Here is a 16408-nt window from a genome sequence, read left to right on the forward strand (position 1 = left end):
GGCGGCAAGAAAAACACAAGACCAGTCAGTCAGGGCTGCTGCTCCATAGATTTGCTCTAATAAATGATGCTGATGTGTAGATATTCTTTGTTTCCATTCTGGGGTTGAGGGCTGGGATAGATATGTTGCTATTTTCCCTCTTGGAGCAGCCAGCTCTTTGAAGAGGAGATGCCCCTCAGGGTGTTTAGATGGGAAAGAATGTTTCTATCTGTGGCTGCCACCAAATAGCATCCATTTTGAGGATTAGATGAATTGGGGAAGAGAAATGGGGTTCCAGGGTCTTTCCCCACTAGGGGGTAGCGGTTTTGATCCAGCTACAGGGAAGGGACTGGCTGGTTCCTGGGGGTGGCGCAGGAATGGGACATAGATCCTTTCCCCTCTTGGGGTGATGGCTCTGATCCAGCCTCAGGGAGCAGGGAGTGGCAGACTCAGGGAAGTAGGGAGTGGCATTTCAGTCTCAGCAGCAGGGTGGCCTAGGACTGAACAGGCCCAGGGCATGCAGCTGGTGTGGGTGTGTGCTGGGGGGAGGATCTCTGGCTCTGGAGCACACACGGGTGTGGGGGGTTTCCAGCTGTGGAGCTCAGAGGAGCGGAGGAGGATTTATGGCTCTAGGGCACACAGAAGGATGGGGGAGGGGAGCTGCTCTCTGCTGCACAGAAGGGCCAGCAGGGGGGCAGGGGGTTGCAGCTGTGGGGCACGTGAGGGATGTTCGGGGGTTCTGACTTTGGGGCACACAGAGGCGCCGTTGGGGGTGTCGGGGTTCCAGCTCTGGGGCACACAGACCAGTAAGGGTAAGGGGTTCTAACTTTGGGGCACATGGGAGGTGTTGGGGGGGTTCTGGTGCTGGAGCCAATGACCAAGGGTTTTTTCTTTTTTTCCAGCTCTGACTCTTGAAGTGTCGCTCACAAACAGCCCTGCAAAGGAACGTACGAAGAGCTGTGAAAATGGAGGCTTGCTCCTTCCTAGAGCTGTGACTCTTCATGGTGTGGGGCCCCCGACACCCTGCCCTAGCCCTGCCTAGCCCAGGCTCCCTCAGCCTCAACTCCCCTGCCCTGTGGGGGTGCGTGGGGAGCGGTGATTCCCTTGCTGCTGAGGAGGAGGAGAAGGGACCAGGGGTACGGCAGATTCCCGCCGCCACCAACACGCCGCCGTCCTGGGCTCTTTTCACATTGTGCTACTGTCTGAGCCCCTGCCAAGCAGTGCAATGTCAAAAGGGCATCGGGCAGGTGGTGCCAGCAGCACCTGGCCCAGAGCCTCTGCCTCTGGGTGCCTGGGAGAAGGAGGGCCAAGCGGGGATCTGCAGGGGGGCACAGACCACCCCTCCCAGTGTGGGGCAGACAAGGGGCTGGAGGGGGTGCTGTGGTGAGGTCAGAAGGCTCTGATGCCAACAGGGGATGCTGTGCTCTTGGCAGGAGGCCAAGGAGGGGTGCGGCTCGGGGCAGAGAAGTCAGTTGCCTAGCAACCGAGGGAGCTCGTTTAGTTCAGTAAACCAGCACTAAGTGACTGTGCTCTCTGATTGGACAGAGGGGCCATCAAGTCCGTAACGATGCCGTGTAGCAACAGCTGCACCAGGGCTGGTTAATGCATTTCTCACCTCAAATTGCGTCAGACCTGCCCGTTTCTGGACTCCTGCTCCCTGACTTAACGGCTTGTCCCCTAGCCACGACTCCAGTTCTACCCTTTGAGCCTGCTTTCACCCCTCGGTTGCCGCAGTGATGCATGTGCGGCCCATGGAGCGCGTGCGGCCTGTCAGGGTTTTACGTGCGGGCCCGCCAGCCGTTCTGTTTACCGTTGCTCATGTGCAGGCATGCCAGACTCTGCGGTTTCCCGTCCACCTAGGTGTTTTCCTACCGGTATTTAAGTGACACGCACATAAAGCCGGGGCAGGTGAAGCGAGGTGGGTGTTGATTGCACTCCACACCGGCTGTGGGAGGTGTGCGTTCCCCTTGGAGCCAATCCCAGCGCCGCTACGATGCAGTCAGCATCCCCCACAAATTCTAAGGACGCCGGTGCCGGGAGCAAAACAGCCCTGTCCTGGGAGACCCTCTTGTGGCCCACTGAGATGAAATTGGGCCACTCACGCGGTCTGCTCACTTGTCTAGGTCGCTGGCAGTTTGAGCAGCCTGCCTGAAGGTAGCAGGTGCTTTGCCACACAGCATGGAGCTTCTGACGGGAACGGCCCCAGCAAAGCCCACCCTACTTTAACAGACGTTGGGGACCTGCAAGGCCCACAATCTCAGGTTGCTGTGCTTTGTGACCAGGATGCAGCCCTTCAGGCCCTCGTACGAGCCCAGGCACCATTTTCTGTTTCCCCTTCTCGCATCTGTTTTCCGCGAGTCCGAGCTGCCCCGACCCCATAAATTGGACGGGGATTGGGCCAAGTTTAATGGGTTCCTTAACCAATATCGTGTCCAGTGTGTGTTGTGGCCACAGTCCTACCCCGCAACTCAGTCCCAAGTGAGATGAGTTCTCAGTCTGCTGCGAGGGTCCAGTCCTCTGCTGGAACACAGAGCTTGGTCCAGGCGGTGATGGGCATCTCCGAGAGCACTAATGGAGACCGTAGCACAGAAGCTGCTCTCTATGCCCTCTAGCAGGGGGGCGGGTCCATGGCCAAACACACACAGGAATTTCAGTGTTTGGCCACAGATGCCTGTTGGAATGAGGCTGTGTCATGAAACCGTGTCAGGCGGGGAGCAACAACGCTATGGTAGATGAAGTAGCAGGGGTGGGACCTCTGCCTAACCTGGTGGCTGTAATTGATCTTTGCATCCACATTGCTTGGCTAATGGAGGAAGCCCTGGAAAAGCCACCTGATCAGTGTTCTAATTTTTCCCATCCATGTGCGGAATATATTTTGTTATGTGTGCACCCCCAGCTGGTACTCTGTGGCGTTTGACTCTCTCCTGGATGGCCATCCAAGTGCTCAGCTGATAGGGACCACTCCACCTGTCCCCTGCTGGCCAAAATGCTTCCATCTCCACAGTCCCCATTCCTACTAGATCGCAAACTGAGACAAGTCGATCAAATCCTGACCCACCACCTTTCCACAGATGAAATGAATGGTCACCAGGCTTTGGGGCTGCATTGGTATTGGGCAATGCCCGGGCACATTTCAGCGAAGTGCCCAGCCAAGCCGTGGGCCACCCCAGGTCAGGAAATTCCAGAACCCAGCCCCAGTAGAGGAACTAGGGCCGGGTCGGTGCTCGGCTGCTCCCCACAGTGAATGATGCTGCTTCCTAACCCACGTGCCACCCTGCTACATCTCCCTCTTCAGCTTCAGCCTCCTTCCATGCCAGATGCCCAGCTAAGAAGCCTTGGTCAGCTCGGGCACTTCTGGCAATTTTACGGATCAGAATTTTAGGGAGCCTGAACTCCCATTCTCTGCAAGGACTTTTCTGAGCTTGTTGAGATTACAGATGGGTCACTCTTATGTGTCAGACCACCCCCTGCAGGACATCACCCCGGGCAGTCACTGAGAGATCTTCCAGTTTGGGATCATCTGTGTTTTGCATTCACTGCTTGTCCCTGACTTATTACTCATCGCCCCCAAATTAGCTGGCCCTTGCTCCCTATATCTTGCTGTTCCCTGCAGTGCGGATGCTTGCGCCTTTTCAGCTCTTGTCAGTGGCTGGTAGCATGCTACGGTGTGCTCCTGCCCCCGAAGGATCGATCAAGAGTTGCAATCCAAATTTTCATCAGCAGGGCCTGGAATTCCTGCCTATGATGTTGAATGTGCCGAGATTTTTAACAAACAGAAGGTGGATTTTCTAGCTTCTCGGCACCGTGACGGTTGACATTCATCCGGGAATGGGAGTTCCTTTTCGATGCACATAAGAACAGCCACACTGGGTCAGACCAAAGGTCCACCTAGCCCAATGTCTTGTCATCTGAGGCTATATCTAGACTTCAGTGCTTTTCCAGGATGCCAGAAGTATCCTGGAAAAGCAATGCTGCGTCCAAGGAACACATCTGTTTTTTCGGAAAAAAATTTGAAAAAGTGGATGCGCTCTTTCACCTTCCCTGTAAACCTCATTTTATGAGGAAGAAGGGATGTGTCAAAAGAGCACTTTTTTCCCAAAATTTGGCACCATCTACACAATGCCAAATTTCAGAAAACCTCTTTTGACTGTAAAGCGGAAAAAGATACGCAATTGTGTACTGCAAATTGCGTTTCTTTTTCCGATTTATCTTTGCAGTGTAGACCTAGCCTGCCAGTGGCCAATGCCAGGTGCCCCAAAAGGAATGAACAGAACAGGGAATCATCATGTAATCCATTCCATCTCCCATTCCCAGCTTCTGACAAAAACAGAGGCTAGCGACACCGTCTCTGCCCTGGCTAGTAGTTATTGACGAACTTATCCTCCATGAATGTAGCTTTTTCAAACCCTATTATAACTTGGCCTTCATTCTGTTGCTGGACATTTGCCTGCATTTTCCTTTTACTCCTGAAGCTTGTTCCTCTGCTGTTTATTTTTATCAGGGCATATTTTTGGCTTTATGTTTAAATAAAGTTACGTGTATCTATTCCCCAGCCCCAGCCACTCCTGTTCACTAGCTCCTCTGGTCACTTGCACAGTTACACCCTCTCTGCACCCAAGTTGCAGGCACTTCAGGAGTAGCTTAAGAGAAAATCTGTGGAAGGGGTTCATCCTCTCTAGCCTCACGAAGATGGCTCTGTCCCATGTTGTGTGGATCACTGAGCTTTAATAAGATCGCAGTCTGGATCAATGCCCCTTTTCATAAATAGTAATAAAGAAACTTCTGGAAGGACTCTATTCACAAAGCTCAACTCGTGTGGGGCATAACACCTGTCAGACTCCAGCAGGGGGATGTGTGAGGCTGGCAGACCAGTTGTCACATCATGCCAGCATCCCTTAGGTCACTACTGAACCCAGATGCATCACTGGAACCAGTCTCGCTCAGCTGCGAGGAACTGTGAGAACAGTTAAAAGAGGCATGAGGATTATAAAAGTGCGTTGCTGCATGCACTAGTCTCACTTATAATACCTGTATCCCATGTTATTAAGTGCTTGACCTGTTTGCTTTGGAACTGCAACTCATCAGAAGAGGAGAGAGGCTTTGTCATGTACTAGATTGCCACAGGAGGGGCGTGCTCCTGCCCATGGGCAGTGGGTCAAGGCCTAGCTGGGGAAGGCAAGCCAAGCCCCACCCCTTCTGCCCAAAGCCACACCCTTTTCCCAAGATCTACGCCCCTTCAACAACCTGCCCCACCCAACCCCAGCCCTCAAGTCTGATACGTCCCAGCCACCCAGAGGTCTGGGGTTGCTGCACCATGGCCCCAGCCCTCCCCAGCTGCTGGGCAGTGTAGGCAGTTTGGGGAAGGCAACCCCTTGCCTACATTATCCGCCACCCCTGCTCCTGCCCAACAAAAGGCCCAGAGATACCAGATGAACTGTTGTGAGGCATCAAAGGACAAAACACTTAGTTGATTGCTCCTCCTGCCCCCTCTTCCCCGCCCCCTGCATGCCCCCACCCGGCCTCTGTGAACAGGAAATCAGATGACTGTAGTTTACAGCTCACAGCAGAAGGGGGAGAAGGAATAGAAAGCCCTAACAAGGAGGAACTGTATCTGCTGCTTGGAGTCTGAAGGACTGCCTGTAAAATGTCCCCAGTGGATGGCTTGGATTAGCCCTAAAGACTTAGAGTTTATTTATTGTGGAAGCTTCTATTACCTTTTGAAACTGAAGACAAGCGCACATAGATGTGCATGTTTACCTGCTTCAGCCTCATAAATAATTCCGTTTCCTTTGCCTAGCTAATAAATCTTTAGAGAATTCACTTTAGGGTTGGTGCCTAAAGCGCCTTTGGTATGAGATCTAAGGGGTTGTTGCCCAGGATAAATGATTGGTCTTTTCCAACTGTGGGTAACCTGAATATTGTTGTGATCTTTGGTGTATGGGGCAATGTCTTGCAAAGGCAAGCTTACATAGGTGCCAAGATAGATTAGAGAACACAAGAGGACCATCTGGGACTCCATGGTTTGGCTCTTACGGTGCCTGAGATGTTTACACTTGATATTTGGTTGGCAAAAGTCTAGAACTCCTAGCCCATTTGGGGTTTGTGCCCTACCTCATAAGAGTGCCTGGAGGCTGGTGTTCATGCTCCTGAGCCATTGTATGGCGACAGGACATATGGCATTTTGACTATTTGGTCATGCCATTTGGTGTGCCCCACCTACCTTTCATCACTTCATGAATGACAATTTTCAAAACATCCTCAACTAATTCATGTAATCTATTTAGATGATAATCTAATGTTTTTTAGAGACTCAAGAACCCCATGACCACCCACTGTGCACTGTTAGAGCAATGCAGCAACTTGGCCAACATCAAATTTGCTGGACCATTTTTCTCTCCAAATTTGATGTCATGGTTACTTACTAAGAACGGGAGGGCAGATGCTTCGTCATACAAGGATGAGTAGCATGAGGGGGAGCAGGAAGCTTTCACCACTGTTCTTATACCCTCCCACTTTTGTCAGTGGAACCCTCACTGGTTCACCTGATGATCTCTATCTGTCCCTGGCCTCCACGTTACTTGTTTGCAGTTCGAATCTGCTGAACTGTAAGAGCCACCAGTGCTTCCCCAGGTTGCAAGTTTTATCTGCAATACAACCCCTTTTATTGCAGGGATTATCTCTACATGACTAAGGGCAGATCCTGGCTTCAGGTGCTAAAGTTATGCTAAGACTGGACATTTCAGCCGGTTTTAAACCTGGACCCTGATCACTGGGGCTACGTCTACACTGGCATGAATTTCCGAAAATGATTTTAACTGAAAAGTTTTTCGTTAAAAGCATTTTCGGAAAAGCGCGTCTAGATTGGCAGGATGCTTTTCCGCAAAAGCACTTTTTGCGGAAAAGTGTCCGTGGCCAATCTAGATGCAGTTTTCCGCAAAAAAGCCCCGATCGCCATTTTCACGATCGGGGCTTTTTTTGCGGAAAACAATACTATGCTGTATACACTGGCCCTTTTGAGCAAAAGTCTTTCGGAAAAAGACTTTTGCCTGAACGGGAGCAGCATAGTTTTTTCGGAAAAGCACTGATGATTTTACATGAGATCGTCAGTGCTTTTCCAGAAATTCAAGTGGCCAGTTGTAGACAGCTGGCAAGTTTTTCCAGAAAAGCTGCTGATTTTCTGGAAAAACTGGCCAGTCTAGACACAGCCTGCATGTGTCTGATGGCCAGTCTTATGAACTGACATTAAAAGTAATGCTAGGTTATGCAACCTGTGTGCCCATAGGAAGAAACCTTGAGCCTGTGGACTTCCTTCCTCCCCTCCCCACACCTCCATGGCCTTGCTCCACTATCTCAATGGACTTTTTTTATTGTAGAGTTACTTTGCTCCCGAGTGCATACAATCATCTTCACCATGGTAGACCTCCTAACCAAGCGGCCTCATTTTATTCCCCAACATGCAATGCCTTCTTTGACTTCATTCTGAGTCATGGCTTTGCTCCAGTAGCTTGTCTCCTGGTCATGACTGCAGTTCTTTTCTCTGATTCTACTCTGCCTACTAGGTCTGCTCCATCTGCTAGGTTGTACTGCTGGGATCCCAGCGTGTAATGTGGGGTTCTGATGCCAGCAGGGTGGTGGTGAGGGCCATTGCTGCTCATAGTGGACTGCTGTGCTCACATTGAGGGGGCTCTGATGCTAGCGGGGGGGAGGCACAGAGGTCAAGGCCCCACTGACAGTGTTCCCTGTAAGCTGAGCACTTGAGTGGCCACCCAGGAGAAATTCAAATATGGCCAGCTGATTAGCAGAGTGCCCACTGCTGGCAGCCTGTGTTTCTATTGGTGGTGAACATCTGCACATGCCTCTGCACACAACAAAATGTATTCTACGTATGGGTGGAAAAAATTAGGTGGAACATGCCCCACTGATGCTGGTGGTGCACTGCTGTGGTTGGGATGGGGGCTCTGACATCCATGGGAGGTGCTGTGCTCAGGGTGAAGGCTGCAATGCCAATAAAATGTTGCTAAGCCGTTTCCTGCAGTGGTTTTCCAAGCTCACTGCTTCCAGGACACTGTAGCACCTCTCCCCGCCCACCATTGTACAGAGCTGGGGCTGCAGAGGGGGCAGAGCTGCTAGAAGCCAGGCAGAGGCCTGCATGCCCAGAGCCTGGAGCCACCCCATTGGGAATAGCCAGATGAGGTGCTGGGGCCCACTAGAGGAACAGAGAGGGGGCAGAACACTGGCTCCATCTCCAGCCTCACCCACTAAAGGGTGCCCCTCCTGGGCAGGGCATTGTGCACCAGGACTGGGGGGGGCAATGTTGGAGCTCAGAAGGGGAAGATGTGGGGGGACAGCTCCCCTGATAACAGACTCTTGGCCTTCTATAAAAACACCTTTATTTATAATACAAAATCCACGTGCGGTGGTGCTGGTGCCACAGTGCTGGAGCCCCCGGGCCAGGCCCCATGGCAGCGATGGGGAGGCAGGGGTGGGCGGTGCCCAGGGATCACCAAGGCATGGTGACCCACAGAACCAAATGGCCCAGAGCAGACATGGAGGAATGCAATAGAAGGCCCAAGGAAGGGGCACGGGAGCAGGGAAATGAACAGCAGAGTCCCAGGCCCAGCTCTGACCCTCTCAGCTCACCACCACCACTGGCCCAGGGAGGCCAGCTCCCATCCCCCCCCACTGATCCCCAGGCCCAGAGGTTCTGGCTCCAACCTTCCCACCCCAAGCCAGGGACCCAGCTCCCATACTCTCACCCCTTCCCTTTCCATGCCAGGGCCACTGGCTCCGATTCTCACTTCTCACTCACAGGCCTAGGCCAGGAGTCCAGCTCCACCCTCCTCTGACCCCCCCGCCCCACACTGAGCCCCAGTGCAGTGGGGCCAGCTGAGACCCTCTTCCCCTGTGGGGCAGCCCTTACCTTCTCCCCAAGGCTATCATAAGCCCCAGGTTGGGGGCTGCCCTGCTCCTATTGGTTCCCTACCCGGAGCCCCATGTGGGGAAGGGGACAGCTATGAAACTGTTCCTCTGCCCCTGTGCCCATGAGGGTGGAGGCAACTCTGACCTTGCCCCCTGCGCCTCACGCCAAGGGGGCTGGCTTTGAGCCTCATCACCAAAAGTGGGCTGGGAAGCTCTCTTATGCTAATGGCCCCCACCCCACCCCAGGGACCCAGCTTTGATCCTCTTGCCTTCTCCCCTCACAACCCTACACTAGGGGCAGGAGTGCTCTGAGGCCTCTCCTCCCTGGGTCTCCATAGTGCCATGCCCAAGGGGCGGTCTCCTTGCTCCCCATCTCACCAGAGCAGGCTCTTGCTAGAAGACAAGAGTCATGCTCCCCCGTGTCTGCGCCCCGTGATGCAAGTAGAGGGTCGGTGCCTACAGGCTCCGAGCCCAGTAGGATGCCCACCCTAAGGGGAACAGGGAGTCCCCATGCTCAGTTGTACTCCATCAGGCTGAGGGTGGGGCGAGGGCCCCGGATCCCCTGCTCCCGAAAGGCGATCCTTGTGCAGGGGAGTTCTCGTGCTGGGATGGGCAATGTGGCAGCGTGATCGGGGGGGCAGGGCCATGCTGCTGGGGGTGTGGCTGCAGCTCCCCCCGTCTCAGTCCCAGCCGTTGTCCTTCACCATGTGTGACATCTCAATGATGAACTTCCCCTCCTTGTACTTCTGGCTGGTCTCGAAGGCTTGTTCCTGGCCGAGGGGAGAGAGAACAGCGCCTCTGAGCTGGCCCCCTCCTCTAGGGCATGCTGTTCTCTCCAGCAGGGGGCGCTGTGAGCCCAGGGAGGGGAAGGAGTCTGCCTGCCCCGGGGGGAGGCTGTGAGCCCAGGGAGTGGAAGGAGTCTGCCCAGCAGGGTGGGGCTGTGAGACCAGGGAGGGGGCCCGGCCTGTACTGCCCAGCCCTGCTGCCCCAGTAGGGGGCACTATGATGGGGGATTCCTGTAGGGCTGGGGCACTACTCACATATTTCCACCCCAGGGTGGTCTTGCAGCTCTCACAGAAAATGTCAGCCACAGAGTGGAGCCCGGTGAGCAGGAGGCGCTGTTCAGCTGGCCCGCAGCCCACGTTAACCCTGGCACCAGAAAGAGGAGCAACATGGGACGAGGTCACACACTGCCTCCCGCTCCCAGCTCCCAGCTCCCCACACACCCTCCCTGTGTGTGTGTGTGGGGGGGGGGGTGGTCTGGAATTCAGTGGCCAGTATCCTAGCAAACATACACCCCGTGCAAGACTAGACGGAGCAGGCTTGGCTCCCAGGCACTCTGTGATCGAAGCAAAGGAGCTCAGCCCTTCCTGTGTGCTGGGGCTGAGCTCCATACACAGCTGTGCTCTCCTGCGAGGTACCTGCAGCCAGAGCAGCCTCACACATTCAGGCACGGGTGTCTTTTAACTGTTGCCTGGCTTTGAGCCAATATCAGGTTCTATTTACTAAGCTGGCAGCCTTAGGGACCCCGTGCCCCAGCTTTTCTCCCCCGCAGGAACTCCTGAGACAGTGGGATCCTCACACTCCCAGGGCTCCAGAAGTTAAAAGAAACAATTGTGCAACTTGGTGATGCTACAGTGAGGGGGAGGGCTGAGCTGGTGTCTGTGTTCAGGGCTTGCCCAAGTGGGTAAAGAGAGACCCAGGAGTCTTGCAGGGGGACAGTCAGCAGGGCAGAGGCTGGGATGGGCTCCATGGAGAATCAGAGGGGCGGGCGGGGCAGAAGCTGTGGGGATCTGAGAGCAGCTACCGTCTCAGTCCTCACTCATTCCCCCCCTCCCCATGCCTGCCTTTCTGCCCCTCCTCACACACCTGTGCCTCTTCAGGGAAAGCACAGAGAGCTGGAGAGGATCTCAAATAAGCTCCAGGCTGTGTCCCTGTGGGGCAGCTGGGACTGGCTCTGGCCAGCTTCCTGGGGGATCCCAAGGAGATTGGTATGGCCCTATTGCCACTCTCCCTAGATACTGTGCCTGCCCCATGGGCCTAGTCAGGCTCCCATGCTCCCCACTGCAATCTGGTGACCTTCTCCATAACCACAGCTATGCATCACAAACCTGACCCACTATGCATGGTGCCCTAGAGACCCTCAGATAGCAGCCAGCATTGGCATGCTCCAAGGGCAAGAGAGCCCTGCTGCCCCCACTGTGGCCTGCCCATCCCAGCCACCTGTCATCTGACCCATCTTAGCTGCCACGCTGGGGTCTCTGGCAAGAGGCAGGCTTGCCAGACAGCTGCTGCTGCAGCCAGAGCTGTGCCCACCAGCTCAACCATGAAGGGATCAAGCCACAGTCCAGCTTGGACAGCTGATCCAGGCTGAAGAGTGACCATTCCCCACCTCACTGAGTCAGACACTAGCAAGGATGAGCAACCGTGGAAGTGTGGCTCAGGGATGTGGGACAGAGCCGATGCTCACTGATACATTTGGGATGCTGCAGCCCCTCATGGCTTCATGTAGATCCTGTGTGGGAAGGAGGCACTGCCTAGCCCTGGTGCAACAGACTCTGGGGAGTAGCGGAGCTCCATCTGGGAAGAAGCAAACTCAAGGTCTCTCCAGCTATCAGTCAAACACTAGCATGTGTGACATTGATCAGTGGTAAGAGCTGCTCTTAGATCTAGTGGCATCACTAGGAGTCTCTACTCCTGGGCAGATCCTGCACCACTGCACACACACAGAATTCATGTGTCCTGCAGGTTCCCCCGCTCCCTCCCTGAAAAGATATTTCTGCCCAACAAGTGCTGCAATTCTGTTTTTGGCCCACCAGAGGCTGCTGTGGCACCCAGACAGGCGCAGCACAAAGGCAGCCTGCTGTTCTGGTGCCACAGCAGCCTCTGGTAGGCAAAAGGTGGAATTGCAGAATTCTGAGGCAAACTGGTGTTTTTGGGGAGTGGAGGGGGATTTTTGTGTGTTTCCAGTGGTGCGGAGCCTTCCATAGCCACAAGCGAGGTGCTAATAACTAGTTTCAAAAATGGGCCCTTATGCCTTATGCTAGCCAACAAAGATGAAGCTGTACTTCCCTGAGACTCCTTGCCCATCATTAAGCAAAGCTGCTTGAGAACCAGCAAAGACAGGGCATTTTTGTTGTCTCTACGGAAGAAACAGGCCCTAGCCTGATCAATCGCTGATACAAAGCAGATAAACTCCTAGCAGTGAGAACCATGCAGCTGCACTTCTGAGCCACGGCAGGAAGGAGCTACCAAGCCACTCTGAGCCTCAGGCAGCACCCAAACCACAGCCCCAGAGACCCTAAATCCATAGGGTACAGTCTCTCTGTCTCTGCCTTCTCTCTGCCATGTTGTTCACAGATTCCAAGGCCAAAAGGGACCGTTGTGAGTATCTTCTCTGATCTCCCATGTAACTATCACAATTTCCCCAAATTAATTCCTGTTTGATGTAGAGTAGATCTCTTAGATTTAGAAAAACATCCAATCCTGAGTTTAAAATGGCCAGAGATGGACAATCTTCCAGAGTCTTGGGTAAGTTGTTCCATTGGTTAATTACCCTCGCTCTTAAAAATACGAGTATTGTTTCCAGTCTGAATTTGTCTAGCTTTAACTCCTACCCATTGGATGGTGCTAGGCCTTTGTCTGCTAGCCCAGAGCCCATTAATAATTATTTGTTCCCCATATATCCCCAGCTACTTACAGATTTTGGTCAGGTCACTCCTCAACCGTTAGATAAATAAATTTTACTCCTGGAGTCTATCACTACACAGCAGGCTGTGGTTCTTCTCAAACCCTTTCAATGTACCAACCACCTTTTTGAAGGATGGGCAACAGGACTGGACACAGGATTCCAGCATCAGTCACACCAGGACCATATACAGAGGTGCAATAGCCTCTCTACTTCTACTCGAGGTTGCTCAGCCATGTTTGGTCATTGGCCATGGCCCCCCATAAGCCAGATAAGAGAGGAGGTTCCGAGATACTTCTATGTCAATAGCCATTGCTGTTGGCAATGGGATGACCCATGGGCGAACGTAGAGGTTGTGACCCCCCCTGCCAAAGCTGATGATGTGACTGTCCTGGGTTTTCACCACTGGGATCACTGGGAGGACCATGGGCTTGCAGCCAACGAGCCAACCCATACGAAACATTCTGGGGAGAAAGACCCCAGTGCAAGAGATCCCGGGGACGGTGCCTGACAAGTTCTTGCCATCTTGGGCAGGGAATTCTCTGCCTGGGAATGGTACCAAGACAAGGGGCACCACATGCCCTAGGAGGGAGACCGGAGTGTGAGGCCCACGGGACCAGTGTTATACCTCCCCATGACAATGGCTCTGATTCTACCCAGGGACTCACCATCAAGGAGACCCCATTGCAGAGACTCCATCTTTGGGACAGGACAGGGTCCCTCGTGCCTTTGAAGCCAAAAGTCATTCTGTCTTGGGTCGTGTAGAATGGAGACAGCCTAGATGGTGAGATCTTTGGGGGACTATCTCCGTTCTGGGACTGTACAGCGCCTAGCACCACTGGGTCCTGCTCTATGGCTGGGTGACTGAAGCACTAACATAATACACTTAATCAATTATAACAACAGACGATATAGCTCTGGCTGTTGCCTGCTCCCTTCTGATTGGCTGAAAACTCTCCTCCCACCCCCCCACCCCCCGGCCCTATGTAATAGATGGGTTGATGGATCACAGAGGGGCACTCACACAGAATTGAACAGGTAGGCTCGGCCATGGCTCCCCTGGAAAGACTGCAGAGACAAAGGACAGGAATTATATCCCTCCCCTCCCCCCCAAACAACAGTCGTCCCCACCACCCACCTTCATTCACAGCCACGGGGAAGCTTCCAGCACCCAGGGCCTGGTTGGGCGCTGCCATGGGGAAGACGGGCAGTTGACAAGGCAGCGGCTGTGAGGAAGCTCACAGAGGTGGGATTGTTTGCTGGGCACTGACAGGGCACAGCCCTGCGGAAGCTCACAGTGGTAAGGCATGCCCATGGGGAAGCCCAGTGGCTGGCGCAGGCCCCTAGCAGGCAGGAGCAGTTGTACCTTGGAGATGAGCTCGTCATGCTTGGCCAGATGGGCCTGGCAGTGCACACAGCTGTAGGTGCGGTGGCAGTGCGGCAGGTAGCTGCGGAAGGTCTTGGTGGGCAGGCAGGCGGCGGGCGGCCCTGGCTCACAACTGGGCATGACGGGTTGAAGGGCGATACCCTGGCGGGGCGGGGGGGCAGGTGCTGTGCACCCCCCGCACAATCGGTCGCAGGTGAAGCAGCGAAGCAGGTTGGCTAGAGCCGTGTTTCAGGGTGGGAGGAGTTTGGGGGGGCTGCACAGCCAGGGCCCCCCCAGATGAGAACCAGGCCGAAAGGGGAGTCACCTGCACAGAATGAGAGAACAGGGCAGTAAATCAGGGGGGCTGCCCCTATGCCCAGCGCCCTCCTCCTGGGAGACTGGAGAGAGAGCACTCTTTGATGGAGAAGGGGAGACATCCCCCTCTTCTTCCCCCAGGGCCAGCTCTCTCCTCCCCCTCAACCAAGAAAGCGCCCCCACTGGAGCTAGAGAGGAAACGCACAGTATTGGGGATCCCATTCTATGGCTGGCAAACCCACGCCTCCGTGCTGGGCATGGCACCCCCTGCTGGGAATAAGGGATGGTCCTCCTGGGGTTGTTCATCTCCCATCTTTGTTACTGCCCAGAGGAGAGCACCCCCTGCTGGGACAGACCCATTTCCACCTCTCCCACCCTCCTGGGGGTCTCCTCTTCTTTCTTTGCTGCAGCCCAGAGACAGCGCCCCCTGCTGGGAATAAGGGATGGTCCTCCTGGGGTTGCTCATCTCCCATCTTTGTTACTGCCCAGAGGAGAGCACCCCCTGCTGGGACAGACCCATTTCCACCTCTCCCACCCTCCTGGGGGTCTCCTCTTCTTTCTTTGCTGCAGCCCAGAGACAGCGCCCCCTGCTGGTTGCTGCCCAGAACTGCCTTTGAAATGACCATGCCTGAGTTTGTCACCAGCCTAACCCAGATGGCTGAGACAGCCCCCAGCTCGCCCCTGGAGTGTCACGTTCATAAACTGGGGCAGCCCAGTGCCAGAGCCCCATGTGGCTACTCTCCTCATTCCCGCCCCGGGGAAACCATAAAGGAGGCAGGACCAGAGGGGGGCGGAGGTGGAAGGTGACCCCTGGGAGCAGAGATGAGCTCCCGGGAGAAAGGAAACGGGAGAGGCTGTGGCGTGGGAAAGTTGCGAGTGGGATGGGCGCGTGGGTGGGGGGGGGGGGATCCGGGCTCTCTGGCCACGGGCAGGGGAGGGGAGAGCCCCAGGCTGCGCGGGAGGGCAAAGTTTCTCCGCCGCAGCCCTCGGCGCTGCGCACCCCCCGCCGCCCCTCACCTTGAAATCTCGTCCCAAGAGCCGCGTCCGTCCGTCCTGCAGCCGCGGGAGGGGGCGGCACTGGGGCGGTGTGGGGCGCGGGGAGCCGGCTCAGGGGGCCGAGGGGCCGCGGCTGGGGGGCAAAAGGGGCCCTGGGGCTCCGACTGGAGCCGAATGTGGCTGTGTGTTGTGGAACCGCATCATAACATTGAGTCATCCGCCCCCCCCCCCCCCCGCCTCCCGCTACGTCAGAAAGGGGCTGGGAGGCACGGGGCGGGCAGGGAGGGGGCCGGGGCCACTGGGCTGGGTTGCGGGGGTGGGGCACGCAGTGACTGGAGAGGGGTGGGCATGGGGGAGTGATGGAGCGAGAGTGGGGGGTTCAGGACGAGCGGTCCCCCGGAGAGACGGGGGGGAACAAGTAATAAATCATGTGCTGCGCCTCTGACGCAGGGAGAGGGAGCGAGAGACAGCTCGGGGTCATGGGCTGCATATCTGCAAGCTCCTCAGGCCAGCGTACGCCCCCCAGCAAAACATCCCCCCCCCACGCAGAGCAACCGCACCTGCCTAACTGCAGACACCCAGCGCACGAAGAGCCCCAAACCTTGGCACCCCAAGCATCGGCACCCCGACCTCACTGTCCCAAACACGGCCCCCCATCTCGCTGCCCGAAACACATGGCATGCCCCTCCCCCAAACTCTGGCACCCCCTTATCTCACGGCATGCCACTCGCCCAAACACTGACATCCACATGGCACGCCCCGCCCCCAAGCATTGGCGCCCCCCCGATCTCATTGAATGTCACTCCCCAACTGGCACCTGCAATCTCACTGTCCCAAACACGGCCCCCCTTCCTCCCCCGCACCTCATGCCACTCCCCCAACCATCCATAATCCCCTCCTCTGTGACAGCTGTAACACTGACAGCCGAATCTGCAGCATCTCCAAACACTGACTCATGTCGGTCTTGCTCCCCCAAAACACTGAATGGATCTGTAGCCAGTCACAAGTCACAGGAGCCCCGACGAATGACACTCCAAGTGGTGGCCTTTCCAGTCGCTGCCAAATAGCAGCATTGGCTCTGCATCTGGGTTTGAAACTGTGGCTGAGATGAGGGCAAATCCCCTGTGGAGGCCAGGACACAGCTA

The 16408-nt window shown here is 55.3% G+C and overlaps 1 protein-coding gene across 1 annotated transcript; it reads right to left on the reverse strand.

The window, feature by feature from the left end:
• Window positions 1-8351: 8351 nt before the first annotated feature.
• YPEL4 (yippee like 4) lies at window positions 8352-15491 on the reverse strand. Its single transcript, XM_075928612.1, has 5 exons — window positions 15285-15491; window positions 13953-14277; window positions 13611-13654; window positions 9939-10047; window positions 8352-9668 (listed from the first exon to the last, which is right to left on the reverse strand). The coding sequence occupies exons 2-5, from the start codon at window positions 14091-14093 to the stop codon at window positions 9579-9581; spliced, it is 384 nt and encodes a 127-aa protein (XP_075784727.1). The 5' UTR covers window positions 14094-14277; window positions 15285-15491; the 3' UTR covers window positions 8352-9578.
• Window positions 15492-16408: the final 917 nt, after the last annotated feature.

The sequence above is a fragment of the Pelodiscus sinensis genome, chromosome 4, assembly GCF_049634645.1.
Source record: "Pelodiscus sinensis isolate JC-2024 chromosome 4, ASM4963464v1, whole genome shotgun sequence".
Taxonomy (NCBI): domain Eukaryota; kingdom Metazoa; phylum Chordata; order Testudines; family Trionychidae; genus Pelodiscus; species Pelodiscus sinensis.

Bases quoted from the DNA above. Each gene is read 5' to 3' on its own strand.
- YPEL4 (XM_075928612.1), bottom strand. From the start codon at position 14,093: ATGCCCAGTTGTGAGCCAGGGCCGCCCGCCGCCTGCCTGCCCACCAAG. The intron at 10,048-13,610 runs GTGAGTGCCCCT...TTCTGGTGCCAG, and splicing joins GCCTACCTGTTCAATTCTGT to GGTTAACGTGGGCTGCGGGC. The intron at 9,669-9,938 runs GTGAGTAGTGCC...CCCCTCGGCCAG, and splicing joins CCACCCTGGGGTGGAAATAT to GAACAAGCCTTCGAGACCAG.